This window comes from Chelmon rostratus, chromosome 12 (genome assembly GCF_017976325.1).
Source record: "Chelmon rostratus isolate fCheRos1 chromosome 12, fCheRos1.pri, whole genome shotgun sequence".
Lineage (NCBI taxonomy): Eukaryota > Metazoa > Chordata > Actinopteri > Chaetodontiformes > Chaetodontidae > Chelmon > Chelmon rostratus.
This window is the reverse complement of record NC_055669.1, coordinates 1251029-1271343: the sequence shown is the minus strand read 5'-3', so window position 1 is coordinate 1271343 and position 20315 is coordinate 1251029. Positions and strand designations below refer to the sequence as shown.

General features: G+C 40.7%; 1 protein-coding gene across 1 annotated transcript; it reads left to right on the top strand.

Moving 5' to 3' along the window:
- Positions 1-10227: 10227 nt before the first annotated feature.
- Positions 10228-19981, top strand: cahz (carbonic anhydrase). Its single transcript, XM_041948428.1, has 7 exons — positions 10228-10498; positions 11481-11678; positions 12809-12927; positions 13982-14074; positions 14245-14307; positions 14407-14562; positions 17853-19981. Exons 1-7 carry the CDS (start codon positions 10465-10467, stop codon positions 17970-17972), a joined length of 783 nt encoding a protein of 260 aa, XP_041804362.1. The 5' UTR covers positions 10228-10464; the 3' UTR covers positions 17973-19981.
- The last annotated feature ends 334 nt before the right edge of the window (positions 19982-20315 follow it).

Here is a 20315-nt window from a genome sequence, read left to right as displayed (position 1 = left end):
TTATACTAGAGCTGCAGCTTGAATATGAACAGACCCACCAGCCACCAGCACAGAGAGGTGCTCTCTACAGTGTGCAGGATGTGACTGATGGGATGGGGAGACAGACACCCGGTACACCCCTGTTTCTAATGTAATGCCACGCAATAGATTCAAATTTCTGTTCATCATTACATTTTGTAAACAACTTGTCAGCGTCTGAGGCAGAAAAGAAAGACAAACTCAGGAAATTCAGACCATGGCTTGATGGATGAGATGATGATTCCTTTCAAGAGGAAATTCAGCAGCATAAAACGAGATATGTGAGACAGGTCACACCCACGAGGTTTCAGAGTGTGGGTAAGAACTGGAATCTCTGGCGTGCTCTGTGACCTGGATGTGTACCAAGGCAGCGTTAACGGAATACGAGCCACATCTGAACTTGGATTGTCAGGTGATGTCGTGATGAAGCTTGCCCCCACGCTTCCAGAAGGTCTGAACCATAAGATCTACGCAGACGACTACTTGACCTGTGTCCCATCAGTAGTCCAGCTCCTTGACCGTGGAATTCATTATGTGGGAACAGCCAGGCAGGTACGCCCACCCAACTGTTATCCTGAAGACGAGAAGAGCTTGAAGAAAAATGGGAGAGGAAGCTTTGACGTCAGAGTGGAGGGGAACCACAACATCTGTGCTGTGAAGTGGTTTGACAACCTGGCGGTCACGCTTGTGTCAGCCTTTGCTGGACCAGAACCTGTGCAGAAGATTCAATGTTGGGACAAAGCCACCAGAACATACATTAAAGATGAAAGGCTTTACATTGTTGGTAGCTACAACAAACATGGGAGGTGTGGATTTGCATTATTATTACAAATTGTAATATAACCATAATTTATAGCCAAATATAAAGCTAGTCATACTTCTGTGGTTATTTTGGTCAAAGTAACACACAAGTAATGCATTATTCTGAAAGTTACGTATTACTTTAACATTACAGCAACTAGTAATATGTAATATATTACATTTTGAATGCAACGCACCTAACACTGCTGGTTAGATAATACAGCCCGAATAATAAGAGCATACTTACAACAGGTTATGCAACAAGGACTCTGGCTGCATCCATGTAGCTTTTAATAGTAACAGTAAATATGCATATCAGAAAATGGATCCACTCTTCTCCAGTGATTAAGACAAGATGCAACTTAAGAGGGAGATGATACAGGCGGGCTTCAAGCTCACACAGCATTGACTGTGTGTGCACCTTGTGCCACAGAAATGGATGAAGAGGCCACAAACCAAAGGATCTATAAGGTTGTTACAGCACATTAAAGGCACTGACGGTTATGCTTAATATCCTCACAATTAAATTTGCCCTTTGATGCATTCGCTGCTATATATGAGCATTTATTTTCCACCGTCAGCATGACTAAAGCCAAACTCAGACCTTGATAGAGACACTTTAAAGCTGACGTACTTACTCTGTAGTCAGGGACTGATATGTTTTATGGTTGGACCTTTCTGTTTCGGTAGCTACTGTATGTCTGATGACATTTAATTAACTATGATCATTGGCCATTATAGGCAACAACTGACTGTCGATAGAATCTGGGTCCATGTGAGGACATTTATTATATTCAGTTAATTATGATAGTCAGTTATTATTTCCAAAACCATAGAATGTGTTCTGTTATTATGTAGGCTATCCTACAAGGTTTTTATTTCATACTACCTGGAAACTTTACCAACTGAGAGGATCATTATTGTTATCAGGTTTTATCTGTGGGCATATTTTCAGCCAAATAATCAATAACAGTCTGTGCGTTGCCACACCTGTTCCACACTCGTATTAGAGTAGCAGTGAAAGAAAACTCTGCAATGGAAAGCCAACAACACGCTGCTGTTGACTTTAATCACTGGTAGAGTGCTAAATGCCTTTGATTATTCAGTTGGCCACAGCATTCAGCTGCTGTTGACAGATTAGTGGATTTGATAATATTAACGAAGAATGTGCTTTCATTTTGTGCCCTATTCCTGCTAAAGCTGGAAAGGTTTACAGGTTTAGAAATTACATAGGCCAGGGTAGGCTATTAAGTTTGATAAAAATAGTCAGAAGACTGCTACGCTTCCTCTGTGCTGCTCATTCTGTCATTATTTACAGACTGGACACAACTGGACTGTCATTGTTGTAGCTCTTGTTATTAACATTGAAGGGTTAGTGTTCATGTTTGTGTTTAACTCTAGATGTGGCATGTGGATGTTCACCTGCACAAACATGCATATAGTCTCATTTGTACAAGTTTGCTCACAGCTTGTAGAAGAATTGCACAGCTTGCTATGAATTCTGCTCATCGAGTGAATCAAATGGGTTTTCCTGAGATCTCCACAGTATTTTCTGCACAAGCCTTATACCATCGGAGTTAGGCATGAGTGTGGGTGGAAACTCTTCTTCATGTGAAGGACAGAGCTGGCAGGCATGAGGAGTTGCAGGGGGTGTTAAAAAAAGACAAGGTCAAAAAGTTTTATTCAACCAAAAATTGAAAAATAAAACAAAATGATAAAATAAGCAAGGAAAGTTCTGGTCCCATGAAAGAGGTCAACTAAACAGAACTTAACAAAGTGAACATAGATGGAACAACATATAATGCAGATAAGACAAGCAAATACAGAAAGTGACAATGTGTTCATCAGTTTAAGAACCAAAAACAAAGAAATGTCAACTGCCCCATGACATGGGGGCCACTTGGTACAGTCCAATTGGCTGCTTCCTTTATTTAACAGCCCCGTTTTAGGGGGCTTTTGCTCAGGCCTGAGGAGGGGTCTCTCTGTCAGCAGCTACCAGCAGAGCGCTGGTAACTCAAGGAAAAGAAATGAGGAATAATCTGAAGATTAACTTCAATGTGTGTTGGCTGAAGCTCACCCATTAATGTTAAGTGCAAATCAGAGTATGAGGCCACAGTGCGAGATATTCTGAACATCTTTCTTTGGTCATTAGTGACAAGGACTTCTTTTTAATTTGATTTTCAGGTTCAGAATGTCACATCACTTTAAATACACACATAGTCGGCACTCTTACAATACAGATTGAAAAAGAAAAATGATAATTTGTTGTTTTTTCTTGGTCCAGTACTCACATTCTGCAGTATATAGTATGCCAGTGGTGGCTTCAATATGGATACGCAGCCAAGAAGCCTCCCACTTCATTTGGAGATGCATTGTGGTACTGCTTCCTCTTGTAAAATGCAAATAGGTTGCTCTGGTCACATAATCAGCTTGTTGTCAAAATCACAAGTGAAGCATAGTGTGTAAGTGATGTGTACATATACTTCAAGAAATACATAAACTAAGTGCTGAATGTATACGCTCTTTGTGCTTTCATTGATATCATGCAGGAATATTCACAACATTTCATTTTCAACCAGGTGTCTGATTCTGACCACCTGACTGTAGTCACTTAATGTACCAACTAGTTAACCCAGTCCTTGTTGCTCTGATATTTTAATAATAATAGTAATAATAATAATAATATTTATTTATATAGCATCTTACAACATCAGACAGATGATCAAAGTGCTTTACAGAGAAATTACAAAAGATACAAAGCAAAAAAAAAACCAAACAAACAGTAAAATGCACATCAAAGGGTAAAAGTTAGACAATATTAAAAGCCAGTCTAAATAAATGAGTTTTAAGATGTGATTTAAAAAGTGCCAAATCATTAATAGAATGCAATTCAGGGGGAAGGGAGTTCCACAATTTCGGGGTCGCTATCGAGAAAGTACGATCCCACCACTGTTTAAAATTAGAGAAAGGAACCTCCAACAGGAGCTTTTCTGAGGACCGGAGGGCTCTACAGTGTCGTCTAAGCTTTATACAATCAGACAGATACTCTGGAGCAAGACTGTGGATAGCTTTAAAAACAAACATTATCAATTTAAAAATGATGATGATGATGTTGGTTAGAAGGCGTGCTGCAGCATTTTGTACCAATTGAAGGCGAGAGAGAGAAGATTGGGTTTCACCGTGTGTAGCTTTGTCTGAATGTGAGGGGTATGTGGACAGTGGTCAGGGTGGAGGGAAGGTCCAGGGCAGGGCGCCAAAAAAATTCCCTTTCAAATCTAATCGGTATGAGTTAAAGTGTATATAAATATTTCCCTAAAATGGAAATACTCAATTAAAGTACATGTACCTCAAAATCATACTTAAGTACAGTTGAGTAAATGTACTTTGTTACATTTCACCACTGCTGCCAGCATGGCTGAGAGCCAAATGGGCTTCTCTCCCTGTGTGTGTGTGTGTGTGTGTGTGTGTGTGTGACTGGCTCTGTCCGGACAGCAGCACACTCTGTTCTACCAAGGTTGCAAAATGTAGATAATTCTATTAATTCAGTGCTGTTTTATTGGGCATCATGGGTTTGTGGTTATGCCTTCAGCTGGTGGAGACAGAGCTGCATTGATTAAAAGGAGAGCAAATCTGTTGGGTGAGATGCGCACGTAGGAAAAATGTGGCCAGTAAAGCTTGTCAGCAAAATTCCTGTCAAAACCAATCACAAAGTAAGATAACATTGCCGTAGAGATGAGGTCATTGTAATGATAGCATTATTATTACAAACCACAACACAGAATCAGATCAGAATCAGGATTGATTTATTAGCCAAATGTACAATATACACAGGAACCTGAGCTTGTGATACAGCACAGTGAACAAGAATGTTAGAAATTAAAAGGTTAACTTAAAAAATTCAAGAAAGTAAAAACGTGGTTGAAAAATACAGATAAATATAACGCTACTTGTTCTTATTCTGTTATTTTGGTAAAATCAATGCAAAATTAATGTAATCAATAACGCTTTGCTACACACAGGCAGTGATTTTGTAAAGTAATTTATTTATTTGCAATGAAAGTAACTACTAATATGTGATGTACCACATTTTTTTAGTAACTTGCCCAACACAGGGTTGTCATCATGTGACCTGGTAATGGGTTAATGAGGAGAAACGTGAGGAGTGTAGTTAAATACATACATGCGCATAAAAAATGACAGAAGTGAGGGAAGGAAGCACATTTCCTGCCTATCATCTCATCAAGCCTGTCACTGACAGGCCTTCAGAGATGAGAAGCAGCGAGTGTCACAGTTGTCTCTTATTTAGCCACAAGATGGCAGCAAATAACTGATGTACTGACTTAGTGTGTTGGTCCACCTACATACTGTCAAAGTCAAGAACATCCTCTGTCTTTAAAGCCCTGAAGTTAGTTTTTTAATAGGATTAAGACTCAAAATGTTATTATATATATATATTATTATCATATCATTGTTGATATTATTAGACATACTGTAACTGTACACAAAGGTCTACAAACAGTACCCAGCTGGATGATGAGACTTCACAATTTAGCCTGTCCTAAGGCCAAACAAGGTATGTCTATTAGTGTAGCAGCTTCAACAAGACAACTCAACATGCTTTACTGAAGACATTAGGACATAAAAAAGCATGAGACAATGCAGACAGACACATGCATGCATGTGAATTTGTCTGTCCTCTCCCTCCTCTCCATGTTCCTCTGTGTGAGGGAGTTTAAATGCATGTTTGTGCCTCCCAGGCAGCCATTGGTTTGCAATAGTATCTGTTTGTTTGCTTGTTTGTTTGTTTTTACCACGATTATTACAATTATTGTTTGGTAATACAGCTGAAATTGCATTTAATTAATTTTAGAAAATATATGCTGTGTTCCATTCTGAAGTATGCACTATAAAAATTAAACCAATTAAACACACATAATAGTGACTGTGTGAAGAATCTTAACATGATTATCACATTTTTCCAAATATTCTGATTCCATAAGTTTGTAAATAGCACAGTTTATGTTACTGTCAACCCATTCCTTCAGTGTGAGAACTGTGCCTTGCCCGTTGCCTCTGTGACACCCCTGATGCCACCACCAGATGGGAGCAAAGACATGCATTTCACATCCTACTCAGACGAGCTCGAAAACCAACCGGGATGTGTTTGGTGAAAAGAGAACATAAAGCTAGTAAGCTTAAGCTAATTTGTACTTAGCAGTAATAATGAATTACTTATCTCATCAAAGGGAGTGTCAATAAGATACATCAACCTGTTTGCAGTGGAAGTGACTGCAGCAGTTTGGTTCATGAAACAACCCAGTTGCCTCAATAAATGTTAGCATTGTTTTAGTGTGCAAAGCACAGATCTGTTGGAACTTTACATTTCTTTATGTTTAAACTTTACGCTTCTTGAAGTTTCAATTTTTGAATTTCATGTTGTGACCACACTGTGGTTAAGGTCTGGTTAGGTTTAGACACAAAAACCACGAGGTGAGGTGTCAGAAAAGACCATGTTTTGGCTTAAAATACCGGGTTTTGTTGCCACAAACATGGCTAGAAAATTTTGTGATGTCTCTGTAAGAATAGCTGTCACACCACCCCCTCCTCCTCCTGATGAGAAATGCAGCTCAAAGACAGTTGCATGAAAAAGCCTGGCCGCCCCTCATCAAAATTTCTGTTATTCTGAATAGTTAAGTGAGTAGAAGATGGACTGATCTCCAAAAGTCATAAAGTTAAAGATAAAACATTCTCTTTCACATTTTAAGCAAGATTAGTGGGACACCACGCAAAAGTCTGGGTACTCCAAGAGATTTGAGACCCTGAAAACCTGTTTGCAGAATCTTCATGAAGATCTTTTGCAGTCAGACTCTGGAGTGAACCAACCTTCATGGAAGAGTCTTCAGAAGAAAAGCTTTCCTGCATCCTCACCACACAATTTAGCAAAGATGGTAGCAAAGGAATATCTAAACAAGCCTGATGCATTTCGGAAACAAGTCCTGTGGACTGATGAAGTTAAAACAGAACATTTCAGCCACAATGAGCAAAAGTGTGTTTGGAAAAAAATGGTGCAGAATTTCATGAGAAGATCTCTCCCACTGTTAAGCATGGGGGTGGATCGATCACGCGTCGGACTTGTGTTGTAGCCAGTAGCAAGAGGAACATTTCACTGGTAGAGGGAATAATGGATTCAGTAGAAAGCTGGAGATGAAAAGAGAATGGCTTCTGCAGCAGAATAATCGTCCTAAACACACCTCAAAGTCTAAAATGGTCGACCTAAAGAGGCATAAGGCATGTGAAGCTTTCCCATGGTCCTCACAGTCCCCCGAGCTTAACATTATCTAAAATATGTCGATAGACCTCAAAGGAGCAGTGCACGCAAGACGGCCTGAGAATCTCAAAGAAACTAGAAGCTGTTTGCAAGAAAGAATGGACGGAAATCCCCCAAACAAGAACTGGAAGACTTTCAGCTGGTTCCAAAAACCAATAACAAGTTTTGATACTTGCCAAAGAAGGTGTTACCAAGTACTGACCATGCAGGGTCCCAAACTTTTGCATCTGGTTCTTTTTGTTATTTCAAAAGTGTAACTAGAAATAAGTGAAGTAATTCTGTTTGGAATATTGAAGAAAAGCATGTGCTTTTTGGAAATCAGGTTGTCTTTTATTGTCTTAGCTATTCACGGAAACAGAAATGTTGACCAAACTTTTGCACGCCACCGTACATGTACAGTGCTGTGAAAAAGTATTTGCCTCCTTCCTGATTTCTTTTTTTTTTTTTTTGCATATTTCTCATACTTTCAAACTTTCAGATTATGAAACAAATTTTAATATTAGACAACGATAACCTGAGTAAATACAAAATGCTGTTTTTAAATGACTTCATTTATTAAGGGAAAAAGCTATCCAACCTACCTGACCCTATGTGAAAAAGTATTTGCCCCTTAAACCTAATAACTGGTTGCGCCACCCTTGACAGCAACAACTGCAATCAAGCATTTGCAATAACTGGAAATGAGCCTTTTACAGCGTTGTCTGTGAATTTTGGCCCACTCTTCTTTTCAGAATTGTTTAAAGCCAGCTTCATTGGAGGGTTTTTGAGGCCACTCCAAAACCTTCATTTTGTTTTTTTAAGCCATTCAGAGGTGGACTTGCTGGTGTGTTTTGGATCATTGTCCTGCTGCACAACCCAAGTGTGCCTGAGCACAGAGAGAGAGAGCAGAATTCATGGTTTCATCAATGATGGCGTCCAGGTCCTGAAGCAGCAAATCAGCCCCAGACCATCACACCACCACCACATGTTTGACTGTTGGTATCATATTCTTTTAATGAAACGCTGTGTTAGTTTCACGCCAGATGTAACAGGAGGCACACCTTCCAAAAAATTCAACTTTAGTCTCATCAGTGCACAGAATATTTTCCCAAAAGTCTTGGGGATCATTAAGATGTTTTTTTTGTTTGTTTGTTTTTTTTGCCAAATGTGAGACGAGCCTTTGTGTTCTTTTTAGTCAGCAGTGATTTTTTGGCTTGGCGTTCTCTCATTGATGCCATTTTCGCCCAGTCTCTTTCTCATTGTTGAATCATGGACACTGACCTTAACTGAGGCATTTACTTGCCTGCAGTTCTTTAGAAGTTGTTCTGGGTTCTCTTGTGACCTCCTGGATTAGTCGTCGATGCGCTCTTGGAGCAATTTTGGTAGGCCGGCCAGTCCTGAAACTTCAGAGTTTTCTTCATTTGTGGATGATGGCTCTCACCGTGATTCGCTGGAGTCCGAAAGCCTTAGAAATGACTTTGAAACCCTTTCCAGACTGATAGATGTCAATGGCTTTGTTTCTTATCTGTTTTTGAATTTCTTTAGAAAGCAGCATGATGTATTGTTACTTTTTCACAGCACTATCCGTAATCTTCCATACCTATTGTCGAAACACTGATGTGGTTCGTATGAACTGTACAAATTTCACATAGTCATGATTTGCAGAAACATACAGAGCCAGCATCTTATTGTGGTGACTGCTGAAGCTCCGTTTGTTTTCAGGAAGGTTACATTTCCTGATCACTGCATCCAATAGTGTCCCTGCAGGTGTACTGAACACCACCTGTACACTGCACTTTGAAAGCCTCAACAGGTAGGCACAAATTTTGGATTTTTTTAAAGACAAAAGCGTGCCATATAGGCCATTAGATAGGTTTGGCTAGGAAACAGCATTGTTTAAATATGAGAAGTACCATAACTATTCTACAACTGTTTTTAAAATACATTCAGTACAACTTGAAATAGTACTGTATTATTCTTAATTGTATGAAGTTGGTTTTCAACAAGCATAGATGTCTGTATGAATGGACTAATGAGAGTGTCTGGGATCGTTAGTTGGGTATTCTTTGTCTTTGTATTGTTGAATAACTGATGATGTAAATTTAAAGCAACATGTAGATTTGGTCTTTTTCTAACCTCCTTTTCCTTATTTCTGTTTCACATTTTCTATCCCAGAGTTGTTACATGTTGACAAATCTGAATGTCAAGTCTTACTTTGATTACTATGAGGAAACAGCTTTTATGTGATATTTCAAGGTTTAAATGTACGCATGTTTATCACGAGAACTATTGTTGGAAATAGTGAGTGGTGCTGATTCCATGAGCAGCTGTATGATCTGTAACTCTTGTTTCACAGGGTGAAGATGAATAACAGCCAGTGAAACAGGTATCAGCACACTGAGAGTCGGGGTTGGTTCTACTTCAGGCCCCCAAACGTTTCTGTCCGGCCCTGCAGAGACCCACACTCATTCGCGTGCTATGCGGCACGCCGCCTTCATAAAGCCGTCCACCAGAAACCGGATCATCCAGATCAATGAAGGCTGGCAAGAGCTCAAAAGAAAATGTCGATTTCAGGATATTGCGATAAAAATCCTCCCAGCGCTGCTCGAAGCACTGAACCTGGACTGATCCCGTTACTGATCTGAGAGCAGCGCCGGCTGTCACGGTGAATATGTGATGGATGCGTGAGGAGGATGTGCGCGCAGCACACACGAATCCATCTCTGCTAGAAGAGGACACACTCACGGACTGAAATCACCACCGAATTTCTTCAACAATCTCTGAATATTCGGAGAAAAGGAGGAGTGGAGGACAGGGAGGCGGAGGAGAGACAGGAGGTGGAGAAGAGAGGACGTGGAGAAGAGAGGAGGAGGAGGAGGTGAGAGGACAGGAGGAGGTGAGAGAAGAGAAGAGAAGAGAAGAGAAGAGAAGAGAAGAGAAGGTGGAGAGAGGAAAGGAGAGGAGGGCGTGGAGAGGAGGAGGAGGAGGTGAAGAGGAGAGGAAAGGAGAGGAGAGGAGAGGAGGAGGTGAGAGGAAAGGAGAGGAGGAGGTGGAGAGGACGTGGAGAGAGGAGGTGAGAGGAGAGGAGAGGAGAGGAGAGGAGAGGAGGAGGTGGAGAGCTCCAGCAGTGGAAACCATCGGATGGCTGATGAAGAACCTGTAAGCCAAACCTACCGGTGTGGCTGACAGCCTATATAAAGCCCCGCAGCGCCGCTTCAGCGGGTGTCTCTCTCTCGATCACCATCTGCAGCCTCTTCCGCCGCCGGTCGACCTGCAGACTGACTTTGGATTAAGCATTCCTGTGTAATATCAGAGAACAGCATACATCAGCAGCAGCCATGTCTCACGGGTGGGGATACGGACCCAGTAACGGTGAGGATCTCACAGAATCCAGTTTCATGTCCAGGTTTCTATGTAACAGGTTAAGAACATGCTGCCACTCTGTGCACTCAGCTTCAGGAGCAGTCACAGACCTCAGCGACACTGTTCCTCAGAAACTGTGTCACTACTTGAATAATTTCATTAGCACCTCCAGGGGAACGCTGTTTTCCTACATGTAGACACGTTCAGACTCAGAGTGAGTGAGTTGGATGAAGGCTGCATGAAAAACATGTGACAAACTTTTACACAGTGAACTGTGGCTGGAGTTTAAACTTCTCTGCAGAGGCTACAAAATGCTACACATTAATGCATTATTGCATTCATTAATGCATTTAACTAGTGCATAATGTATGTGTGTGTGTAATTTTTACTTTTCTATTAATGAAGCATGGATTACAATAATTTACTGGAAGTATAACGTGACAGACCTGAAAATAGCTTCTATAAGGCAACAGAAGCAGGAAGTTTTTCCTCGCCACTGTCACCAAGTGCTTGCTCATGAGGGAATTGTTGGTCTCTGTAGATGAAGACTTTGGTCTGTACCTGCTCGAAATGGAAAGTGTCCTGAGTCAACTTCAGTTGTGATTTGGTGCTATATAAATAAAGCTGAATTGAAATTGAATTGAATTGAGAAGTAAGGCTGGGAAATTAGATTCTTTTCCTTGCTAACAATACATATGCCTACTTCTATTTTATTTTCCATTATGTAGCTTCAACAGTACTGTAGTAGAAATAATACAGTGATAATATTCTGAAAAAAGCCATTCTGAATACTGACTTTTTTGCTTTCAAGTACTGTTTTTATCTGGTAAAACTCATGTAAGGTACTTGAGTATTATCCTTACTTGCAGTGAGTGTTTTTGCACTGTTGCACCTTAAATCTAGTGGAATTGCTTTAAAGAGCAGAACAGGGCCAAACACTAAATGTGGCATTAACACATACTTGTTTATTTTCTTGAATGTGTATTTACAGGACCTGACAAATGGGGAGAGAATTTTCCTGTGGCCAGTGGGCCCAGACAGTCTCCCATCAACATTGTCCCCAAGGAGGCCCAATATGACTCGTCTCTGAAGGCTCTGAAACTCAAGTATGACCCCTCCAACTCCAAGGGCATTCTCAACAACGGACACTCCTTCCAGGTGGACTTTGTGGACGACACAGACAGTTCCAGTAAGCACCACTCAGATCCAAGTGTTCGGGCATTGAGCCCGAAGAAGACAGTTTTTCATTTACTTGTGCACATGTGTAAACTTTCTGCACAGCTGTACAACCGATACACCAAAAATGGATGTTTGCTAGAACAGAGCTATATATATATATATATATATATATATATATATATATATATATATATATATATAATTTTTTAAAATCTATTTTTAAGCCTCCACCCCTGCATGTACTGTAGCAGATAAGAGCGTCTGATGATGTCAGTTAACCCTGATAAGCCTTGTCATTATCTGGAGGTCAGCAGGACATTGGCAGGGCACCGCCTCACACACTGAAGCTGTTTATTCAACATTCATCCAGCAGTGCAAATGATAACATTACATCTGAAAAATATTGTTTATGAAGCATAAAGAGAGATTCAATAAAATATACACTCTTTGAGCTTATTATGGGCCAAAAATATGGCCCCCCTTGACCATGAACAGCCAGTTTCCACAAATAACCATCATGACAGGACAAGGAGAGGCGCAACAAGGTAAAGACGCTAAAATGAACTTAAAGTGAAAGCCAAGTGAAGGGACACTTCAGTGTAGTATTACACTGTCAAGTGAAAAACACAATGGTCAAAATTGACAGAGCTCCTTGCTGTTGACCTCACAATAAGACCTTTAGTGTTTTTGTCTCAGATGACGAAGCTCCTCCAGATGATTTGAATGCAGCTTTAAAAAGATGTCAGTGGTGGACAGAATTTTTCTCTTGAAAGTAAAGAACAGAACAGAACATGCTTCTCTGTGTTCTGTGCTTAAAATAAAGGAAATATACTATTTAAAAATTGCATCTCTGACAGAGACCTGATGAAATACTGAGTAGCATAGCAACAGAAGTTACACAGTGGGATAAAAAAGGAGAACATACATTTGAAATAGAACATAAACAATAAAGATATTCTACTGGAACAGAAACCAGTGGAGGCAATAGGAACATTTGTATACAACCATATACAAGCCCCAACATGTCATTGCTGTCTGCATGCTAATGTACAGATGACTGACCAGAACACATATGCTGAATTGTTGATGCTGAATCTCCTGATGGCATCTCTAATGATTCTGTTGTTCTGTTCGAACCAGCCCTGACCGGAGGACCTATTTCTGGAACGTACCGTTTGAAGCAGTTTCATTTCCACTGGGGAGCCAGTGATGACAGAGGCTCTGAGCACACTGTCAACGACATCAAGTTCCCATGTGAGGTACTGAAAGTACTGGAGTTACCTGAGTACAGATTAAGAGATGTTCACAACTACGACATACAGATTTTAGGGACAAAATCTTAATCTAACAACTCTGTTTATAATGGTTCTTGTTATTTTTCATATAGTATTTTTCAAAATGACACTGGCTTGGGAAGAGGACTGTGAGGCGGGGGTGCAGCGACCCATAAAGTGACAGTAGCCAGTGAATAAGTTGATTCCAGTGCCTTTAGCCCCTGCAGTGGTGGGGGAGGTATTCAGATCCTTTACTTTAATAAAAATATGAATACCACACTGTAAAAATCTTACAAGTAAAAGTCTTGCATTGAAAATGTCACTTAAGTAAAAGTATTAATTAGTAGTAGTCAAGTGTCAAGTATAATCAGAAAAATGTCCCCTGTGACTGTTTTACTATTATATATCATTAGATTATTATTCCTCATGCATTAGCGTAAAAGCAGGATTTTCCTGCTGTAGTTGGTTGAGCTGAAGCTCATTTGAACTAGAACAGCTAATGATTATTTTCACCATGGACTGATCTGCTGATTGTTTTCTGCTATCACAATTACCCAGATATTTACATCTGTGAAGCTGTAATCACAAAATGTTTCACACCTGAAAACCAAAACAGTTGCCTGTTGATTTGTGAGGAGGCTTTTAAAAACATTTAGATCATCACAGGGAAATATGATTGACAGATAAACAGCTGAAACAGCTAAGTGAACACAGGAGCAAAGATTAGGGGATTGTCTTTGGTGTTGAGGGGGCTTGAACTGGTGACCTCAGTAAGTGTATGATTCTGACTGTGGCCCAGACACGAGGTGGTGTAAGAGCAGATCAGTCAGATGAGGCTTACATTATCAGAGACACACATCCTCCTCCGTCCTCTACCCACCCAACATTTTTGGATGTTTCATAATTCCACACAAAGACTTGGTGAACACAACACAGACTTGGAAACAGTTGCAGTCATTGGGCAGTCTCTCTACAGCGTATCTTCAGCTGTCTTTAGTTTATACTTTAAAAGTCAGACTTTGCCTCTTTTGCTTGTTAGCTTCACCTGGTGCACTGGAACACTAAGTACCCCGGCTTTGGAGAGGCAGCCAGTCAGCCCGATGGACTCGCTGTGGTTGGAGTCTTTCTCAAGGTGAGTCATCTGTGATTCATCACTGACGATCCATCAGTCTGTGACTGCACTACACTGTGTGGATGGGGAGGTGCTTTAAGTATTCATGCCCTACAGGGGAATATGTAAGATTAACAGAAAAATAAAATATTAGAGTAGTAGTACTTATATTGTACGTATCTGTGTTTCAGATTGGCGCTGCTAACCCCAGGATTCAGAAAGTTTTGGATGCACTGGATAGCATTAAAACCAAGGTAAAGACAACTGTCCCAGCATTCACAAAACACAGCTTTGTGATTGTCATGGTGAACAATGAAAAACACTCCCACACTCCCTCTCCTCCACCCCGACAGGGAAAGCAGACCACCTTTGCTAACTTTGACGCAAAGACTCTTCTTCCTGGTTCTCTGGATTATTGGACCTATGATGGCTCTCTGACCACGCCCCCCCTGTTGGAGAGTGTCACCTGGATTGTCCTGAAGGAGCCAATCAGTGTCAGCCCTGCACAGGTACTTAACTTTCTTCACGCATACTTTGTCCCTTTACCTACATACAATCAAATCAAAATGAGGAAGAAAAAACACACAAACATCAGACAGATGGGAAAGACTATCAGGACACTTTGAAAAACACATTATTGAACTGAAAGCTGATGTTTCCTGATAATGTTGCCTAAAAGAAACACACATGGGGTTAATAGAGTCGGTCCAAGCACAGAATCTTGTGGGACTCTGTGACAAACTTAACATTAATATTAACATGTGCAAACTGGAATCAACCTGATAAGCAGGTCTTAGTGCAGTTCCTGTCATGCCAAATGACAGGTGTTCCAGTCTCTGTAATGGGATGCCATGGGCAGCACTAAGATCTTACAGGTCCTTTGTCTGATGCAGTTTATAAGGTTGTTTGTGACTTTAACCAGTGCTGTCTCTGTGCTGTGATGCACTCTAAATCCTGACTGGAAATACTCAAATACCACTGTTACGTAGAAAGTCGCTGATTGGCAACTGCTCTCTTAAGGATTTTAGAGAGAAAGGGAGGTTAGATATAGGTATGTAGTTGGCTAAAACCCCCTGATCAAGAGGAGGCTTTTTGAGGAAAGGTTTTATTACAGCTACTTTAAAGGACTGTGGCCTGTTGGTGAAGACAGGTTGATTATATCCGATAAAGAAGAGCCAGTTAAGCATAATCTTGTTGATGCAGCTCCTGTTTACACAGTCACATTGTGGGGACAAAATGCAAGTCCCCATGATATGGATCAGTGAATTTTAGGGTGAAGACTTGGGTTAAGGTTAAGTTAGGTTAAAGTTAGGGTATGTTTCCAAGAAATGAATGTAAGCCTATGTACTGTCACCAGAGGTGATGCAAACATGAGTCCCTCTTGGACTGCTGGAGGCCACAGTGACATTTGTTTTATCCGTCACTGTTTTGAGGCAGGAAGGTTGGTCTAAAGCATCGAGCTTTAGTTTGAGAGCCGAACAACTGAACTGAAGCCACGGCTGGATTACACACTAGATCAATTTCAAATATAGCTGGGAAGGTCAGATGGGTGTTTCAGTGTAAGCAGTACATGTGTCTATGTGCACAAACATGCACACTGTGTGTATTTGGGGCAGTCCTAAATACAGACATTTTTCTTGGCAGTCCAATTGCTAGTTTGTGGGTTGGACATGCTGCCTCGATACAGCTTTCTAATCATGCAGTCTGGAGAGACTGCTGCTGACTTGTCCAGTGGAAACTGAAGGTGTTCATCTTAAAATCAGAAAATAAAAGACATGAAGTGTTAAGCATCAAGGAGTCGGGGAGGAAAAAAACCAAGCTAGCCAGCCAATAACAGCAGAATTAAGAGAGCTCATAGAGTTTCCTCATGCGTGTCTTTTTTACTGCTGTTTTAAATAATTTCATCCACACTTTAGACTTGGCTCATCTCATTAAGTTTTTGTGTATGGTTTAAAGAGCCAGTTTGTTGGTCGAAACATTGTCAAGGTCAAGAGTGTAAGAAGCCATATCGTGCTGTAGAGCAGGGTGGGTCTCGCCTTGAGTGCCTTGTGTGTCACTTAGATTACACTGACTGCTGGTATCTCCAGTGGGCAGTCTGCACTCTCTCTCTTTACATAATTAACACTGTTACACTCACTGTACTTTCATGTGTCATAAAACCCACATAGAGTAGGTCATGGGCTCTTTCCTCTGAAGGCTTCATGCTCTGTTTTCCCTCACTAAACAAAGCCTACATGTACAACTATAAGATATGGCTGTATGTAGAAATATCTCCTTTCTACAATGTACAAATGAATTTACTGATTGATCAAAGTACAGCTTTGTACTGAAGCATTGCTGAGTGAGCCTCCTGAGGGAAATTAAATCCAAGCTCATCAGCGAGCTAAAGGCTAAATGACTACCAGAGCAGTTGTTGTTTATGCTACCCTGCTGCTTTAGTCATTTCACACACACACACACACACGCGCACACACACACAGTGTTTGTCAGGAGGGCTTTGTTTTGCGTCACCATGTGCTCATGGGAGATAATCACCGGAGCAGGAGGGTGTGAGGTGGGGAAGCAAGTGAAGGAGCTGATTGCATTGAATATCACATTTTTGCTGGTAGGCAATTATTTGACATGATCCAGGTGATCACTGCTGCCTCCAGTCCCGGGGACTGCACAGTGCTTAATCAAACACTACTGTATTGCTGGACGCAAATCCTTGATTTGACCGACTGACGATACAAGAGCTTATGGGAATGTTTTGTCACTCCAGTTCTTGTGCAACACACACTCTGTGTCCCTTTTGCATTTGAGGAATGATTCTATTGCTTCAAAAAATAATCACCTGTGATTTGATGTGGTGTTGGATGACTGATAAGTTCTATGTTGAAATCTGCTTTTTTTGCACATAATCACAATTGTTGGTAAAGCCTATTATGGTAATACACAAGAAACACATGCAGTTTCATGTTTAAAGCTGTTTTTTCTGCTAAAAATGTGCTTTTCTGTGTCTGTTTGGATTGGAAACGTCCCTTCAGCTGAACTCTCTGGCCCCTCCCTACACATGGCCCTTCTGATAGACTGTATTCTGACTGATGAACAGTAACGTTATCTTAACCACGATAAACAACACCCTTCCTCAGAGACACTCACACTCTCACCAGGAGAGCCTCTCGTAGGATGGCTGCTAACCCAGCCACAACAAAGGGGCCCACACAGCAACTCTTCTCTTTTCTTCTCTGCTAGCAACTGTCCGAGAGAGGAGACACAGAGAGTGTGACAGTGGCTGCTGGTTGGTTGGCTCTGACTGTCCATGCTTTGGTGTGTGGTGGTCAGGGCCCCCTGGGTCCCCACAGCTTGCTCAGAACCTCACTAGATGTTGCTGGATTGTGTCTCATGCTAATTGGCGTATCTAGGATGTTAGTTTCTTCAGTTCTGGTTTTGTTGTTTTAGAACATGGAATTGTTCCGGGCTGCTCAGGATGCCAGACGGGGCCATGCTGAACTTTACGTCAGCAAGTCCCCCCCGGCCAGCCTCTCAAAAACAGAGGGTGAAAAGAAAGACAGTATACAGGGGTCAAGAGAATCAAGAGAGAGTGTATTGATATGAAATTTGTCTTCAACACCTCCCACCTGTGTCGTTTGGTAATCCTGCTGTGCTCGTACAGGTGATGATGGCGATACAGTACATGTTAGACACATATGATGTTTCAATTACATTCCAGCTACTGCTGATGTCACTCAGTCTATGGAAATCAGACATTAATTATCTTTTTCTCTCTTCTTTTTCCCTGTCTCTATTCCCTCATTAGATGGCCAAGTTCCGCAGCCTCATGTTCAGTGGAGATGGAGAAGCTCCATGCAGCATGGTGGACAACTACCGGCCTCCTCAGCCTCTGAGGGGCCGTCAGGTCCGCGCCTCCTTCAAATAAACACTGCCTCGTCTTCGTAGCTCTCTTACCCCTTTGCTTATCCTTCCCTCCTCTGCCAAACCTTCTTACTCTCATGCGCTTATGCTAGCCTTATTGACATCAACTTTATAAGTAAAGACCCATCTGCTTATGCTTCCTACGACATAGACAACCTGGATGCATCTTGAATAAAAGAACTCAAAAAGTGATTTTTATGCGTTGACACCATTGAGACAGGCCCAGATTTCAGACACTTTCATTTACATATGAATGAATCATTGGCCTATAAATGCACTATATGTGAGACAAAAGTTTTATTGTCTTCATGGCTCTAACTCACGCCACCCCTCACTCATACAGACAGGGGCAGTGCCACAGAGGGGGGTGCTGCCCAGTCACCAGTGCACAGACACTGAGGGGCATCTCAACCTCCTCCAGAGGTGGTTTAAACAATGGTTTCAATCCATCTTAAATGCCTCTTGGATGTATTTGATTTTTTTGAGATCAATAGTTTTTAGATCCACTTGAAGTGACTAAGTGTAAGTGGGGTCATAGATTGTGCAGGCATGAAATGCACTGATAGAATATGAAATATACATTTTCCACTTGGTCAGACACAGGCTTAGCACAGACAAAGGTCGCCTAGATATTTTGATCTTTCCCAGCTAACACAGGTACCATGGGACTAGTAGACAATTGTGACCCTCATTTTGGCTGTCATTTATTATGCATCCCATTTACTCTGGCTGCTCTGTATGATCTATGTGTGCCAAGACAGTCTGCTTTGCAAAAGACAAAATATACCCAGAGTAGAACTTCAGATATTGTGTTATTTTAGAAAAATTCAATAAATATATGAATTTCAATCAACAGCAATATACTTTTTTTTTAGAATTAGTACTTTGAAGGGGAAAAAAAGGAGACTACTGAGGCAACTGTATATTATGGTATTATGTGTACTATATACTTGATATATAATTGAGTGCACCAAGCACATCTGCAGATTGAGACCTAAATTACATGCAGGGATATTTATCAAAAAAAATAATAACAATTCCTTCATCCTTGGAAAATCTAAATAATTTGCTTGTTCTGTTCTATCATATATCCTTGTTGGAACGTGAAAGCCTTTATCCTCTTCCTGAAGCTTCCCTCTGTGCATTTCATCGTGTTGTGAGTTGTGCCACAGACAGCTGCTCAGATTGTTCGAGCTAATGTTTTTATTGATGCCTCATTTTGTCAGTTTGAGACAAAGTGATCATACTGAGTTTGATTTCAGTGGTAATTATAATTGATTAGTTGTGGAACTGCTACTTCTATGCAAGTAGGTTTTTAAATGTATGATCACCTCATGGTGGTAATGTTGTGGAATGTTCTAGTATGTCGTGAAGGACAGCCTTAACCAGTATTGGCTGATGATACAGGCCATGTCCATGCTAATACATGCAAACAGAGAGAGTGTGTTGTTTTTTTCTCTATGTTCAGCTTCCATTCATTCTGGGTAAATGGAGCTTTTTGGCAAAAATTACTCAGAACCCCACTGACACATCAGCATTGCTGTGGTCAAGTCTTTCTGTTAGTGGCTCTACAAGTGTCACATTTTTTATAGAAACTATGACAACTGAACTACCTATCACCACAGTGCATTATACACTGTCCTCAAGGCCTGTGTCTATACATTAACACAAGCTACAGTATCAACATGCAGTAGGTCAAAGAATTTCTCATGAAATCACTATACTATACTTTGTCAGCAATGTCTACAGGCATTACTCTAACTAAACTGAGATCAATGGTGAGTTATCATAAGAGACCAGCACAATGTGACTTTTTAGCTTTTATATCAGTGTTAAAAAAATGAAATGTATTTGAAAAATCATCTTTCAGTGTGGCTATTGTAAAACAGTTGTAACCCTTTAAAGTGTCTCATTTATAACTGCTGTCAGATTACAGATGGAAAAATGACAGATGTGTGAATCCGTCATGCCATTAATGGAAAATCATTTTTATCAATAAAATCTCATAGCATACAAATGTCTCAAATTTGCATTCCTTCCTCAACATATAACATATGATTTTTTTTTTTTTTTGTTGTTATCCAAAGATATTGCATTTTTAGCCATGCCAACCACATTGAAGTAGCTCAACCACCACTGAATGGATTGCCGTACAACTTTGTAAGGATATCGATGGTTCCAGAGAATAAATCTTAATGACGTTAGTGATCCTTCCACTTATCCTGTCGTGCCACTATGAGGCTGACTCCTCTGGTTTGAGTGAGATGTCTTAACTGTTTCATGGATTACCATGTAATCTGATACAAGTAACCATGGTTCACAGATGATGGATTGTAACGACTTTGGT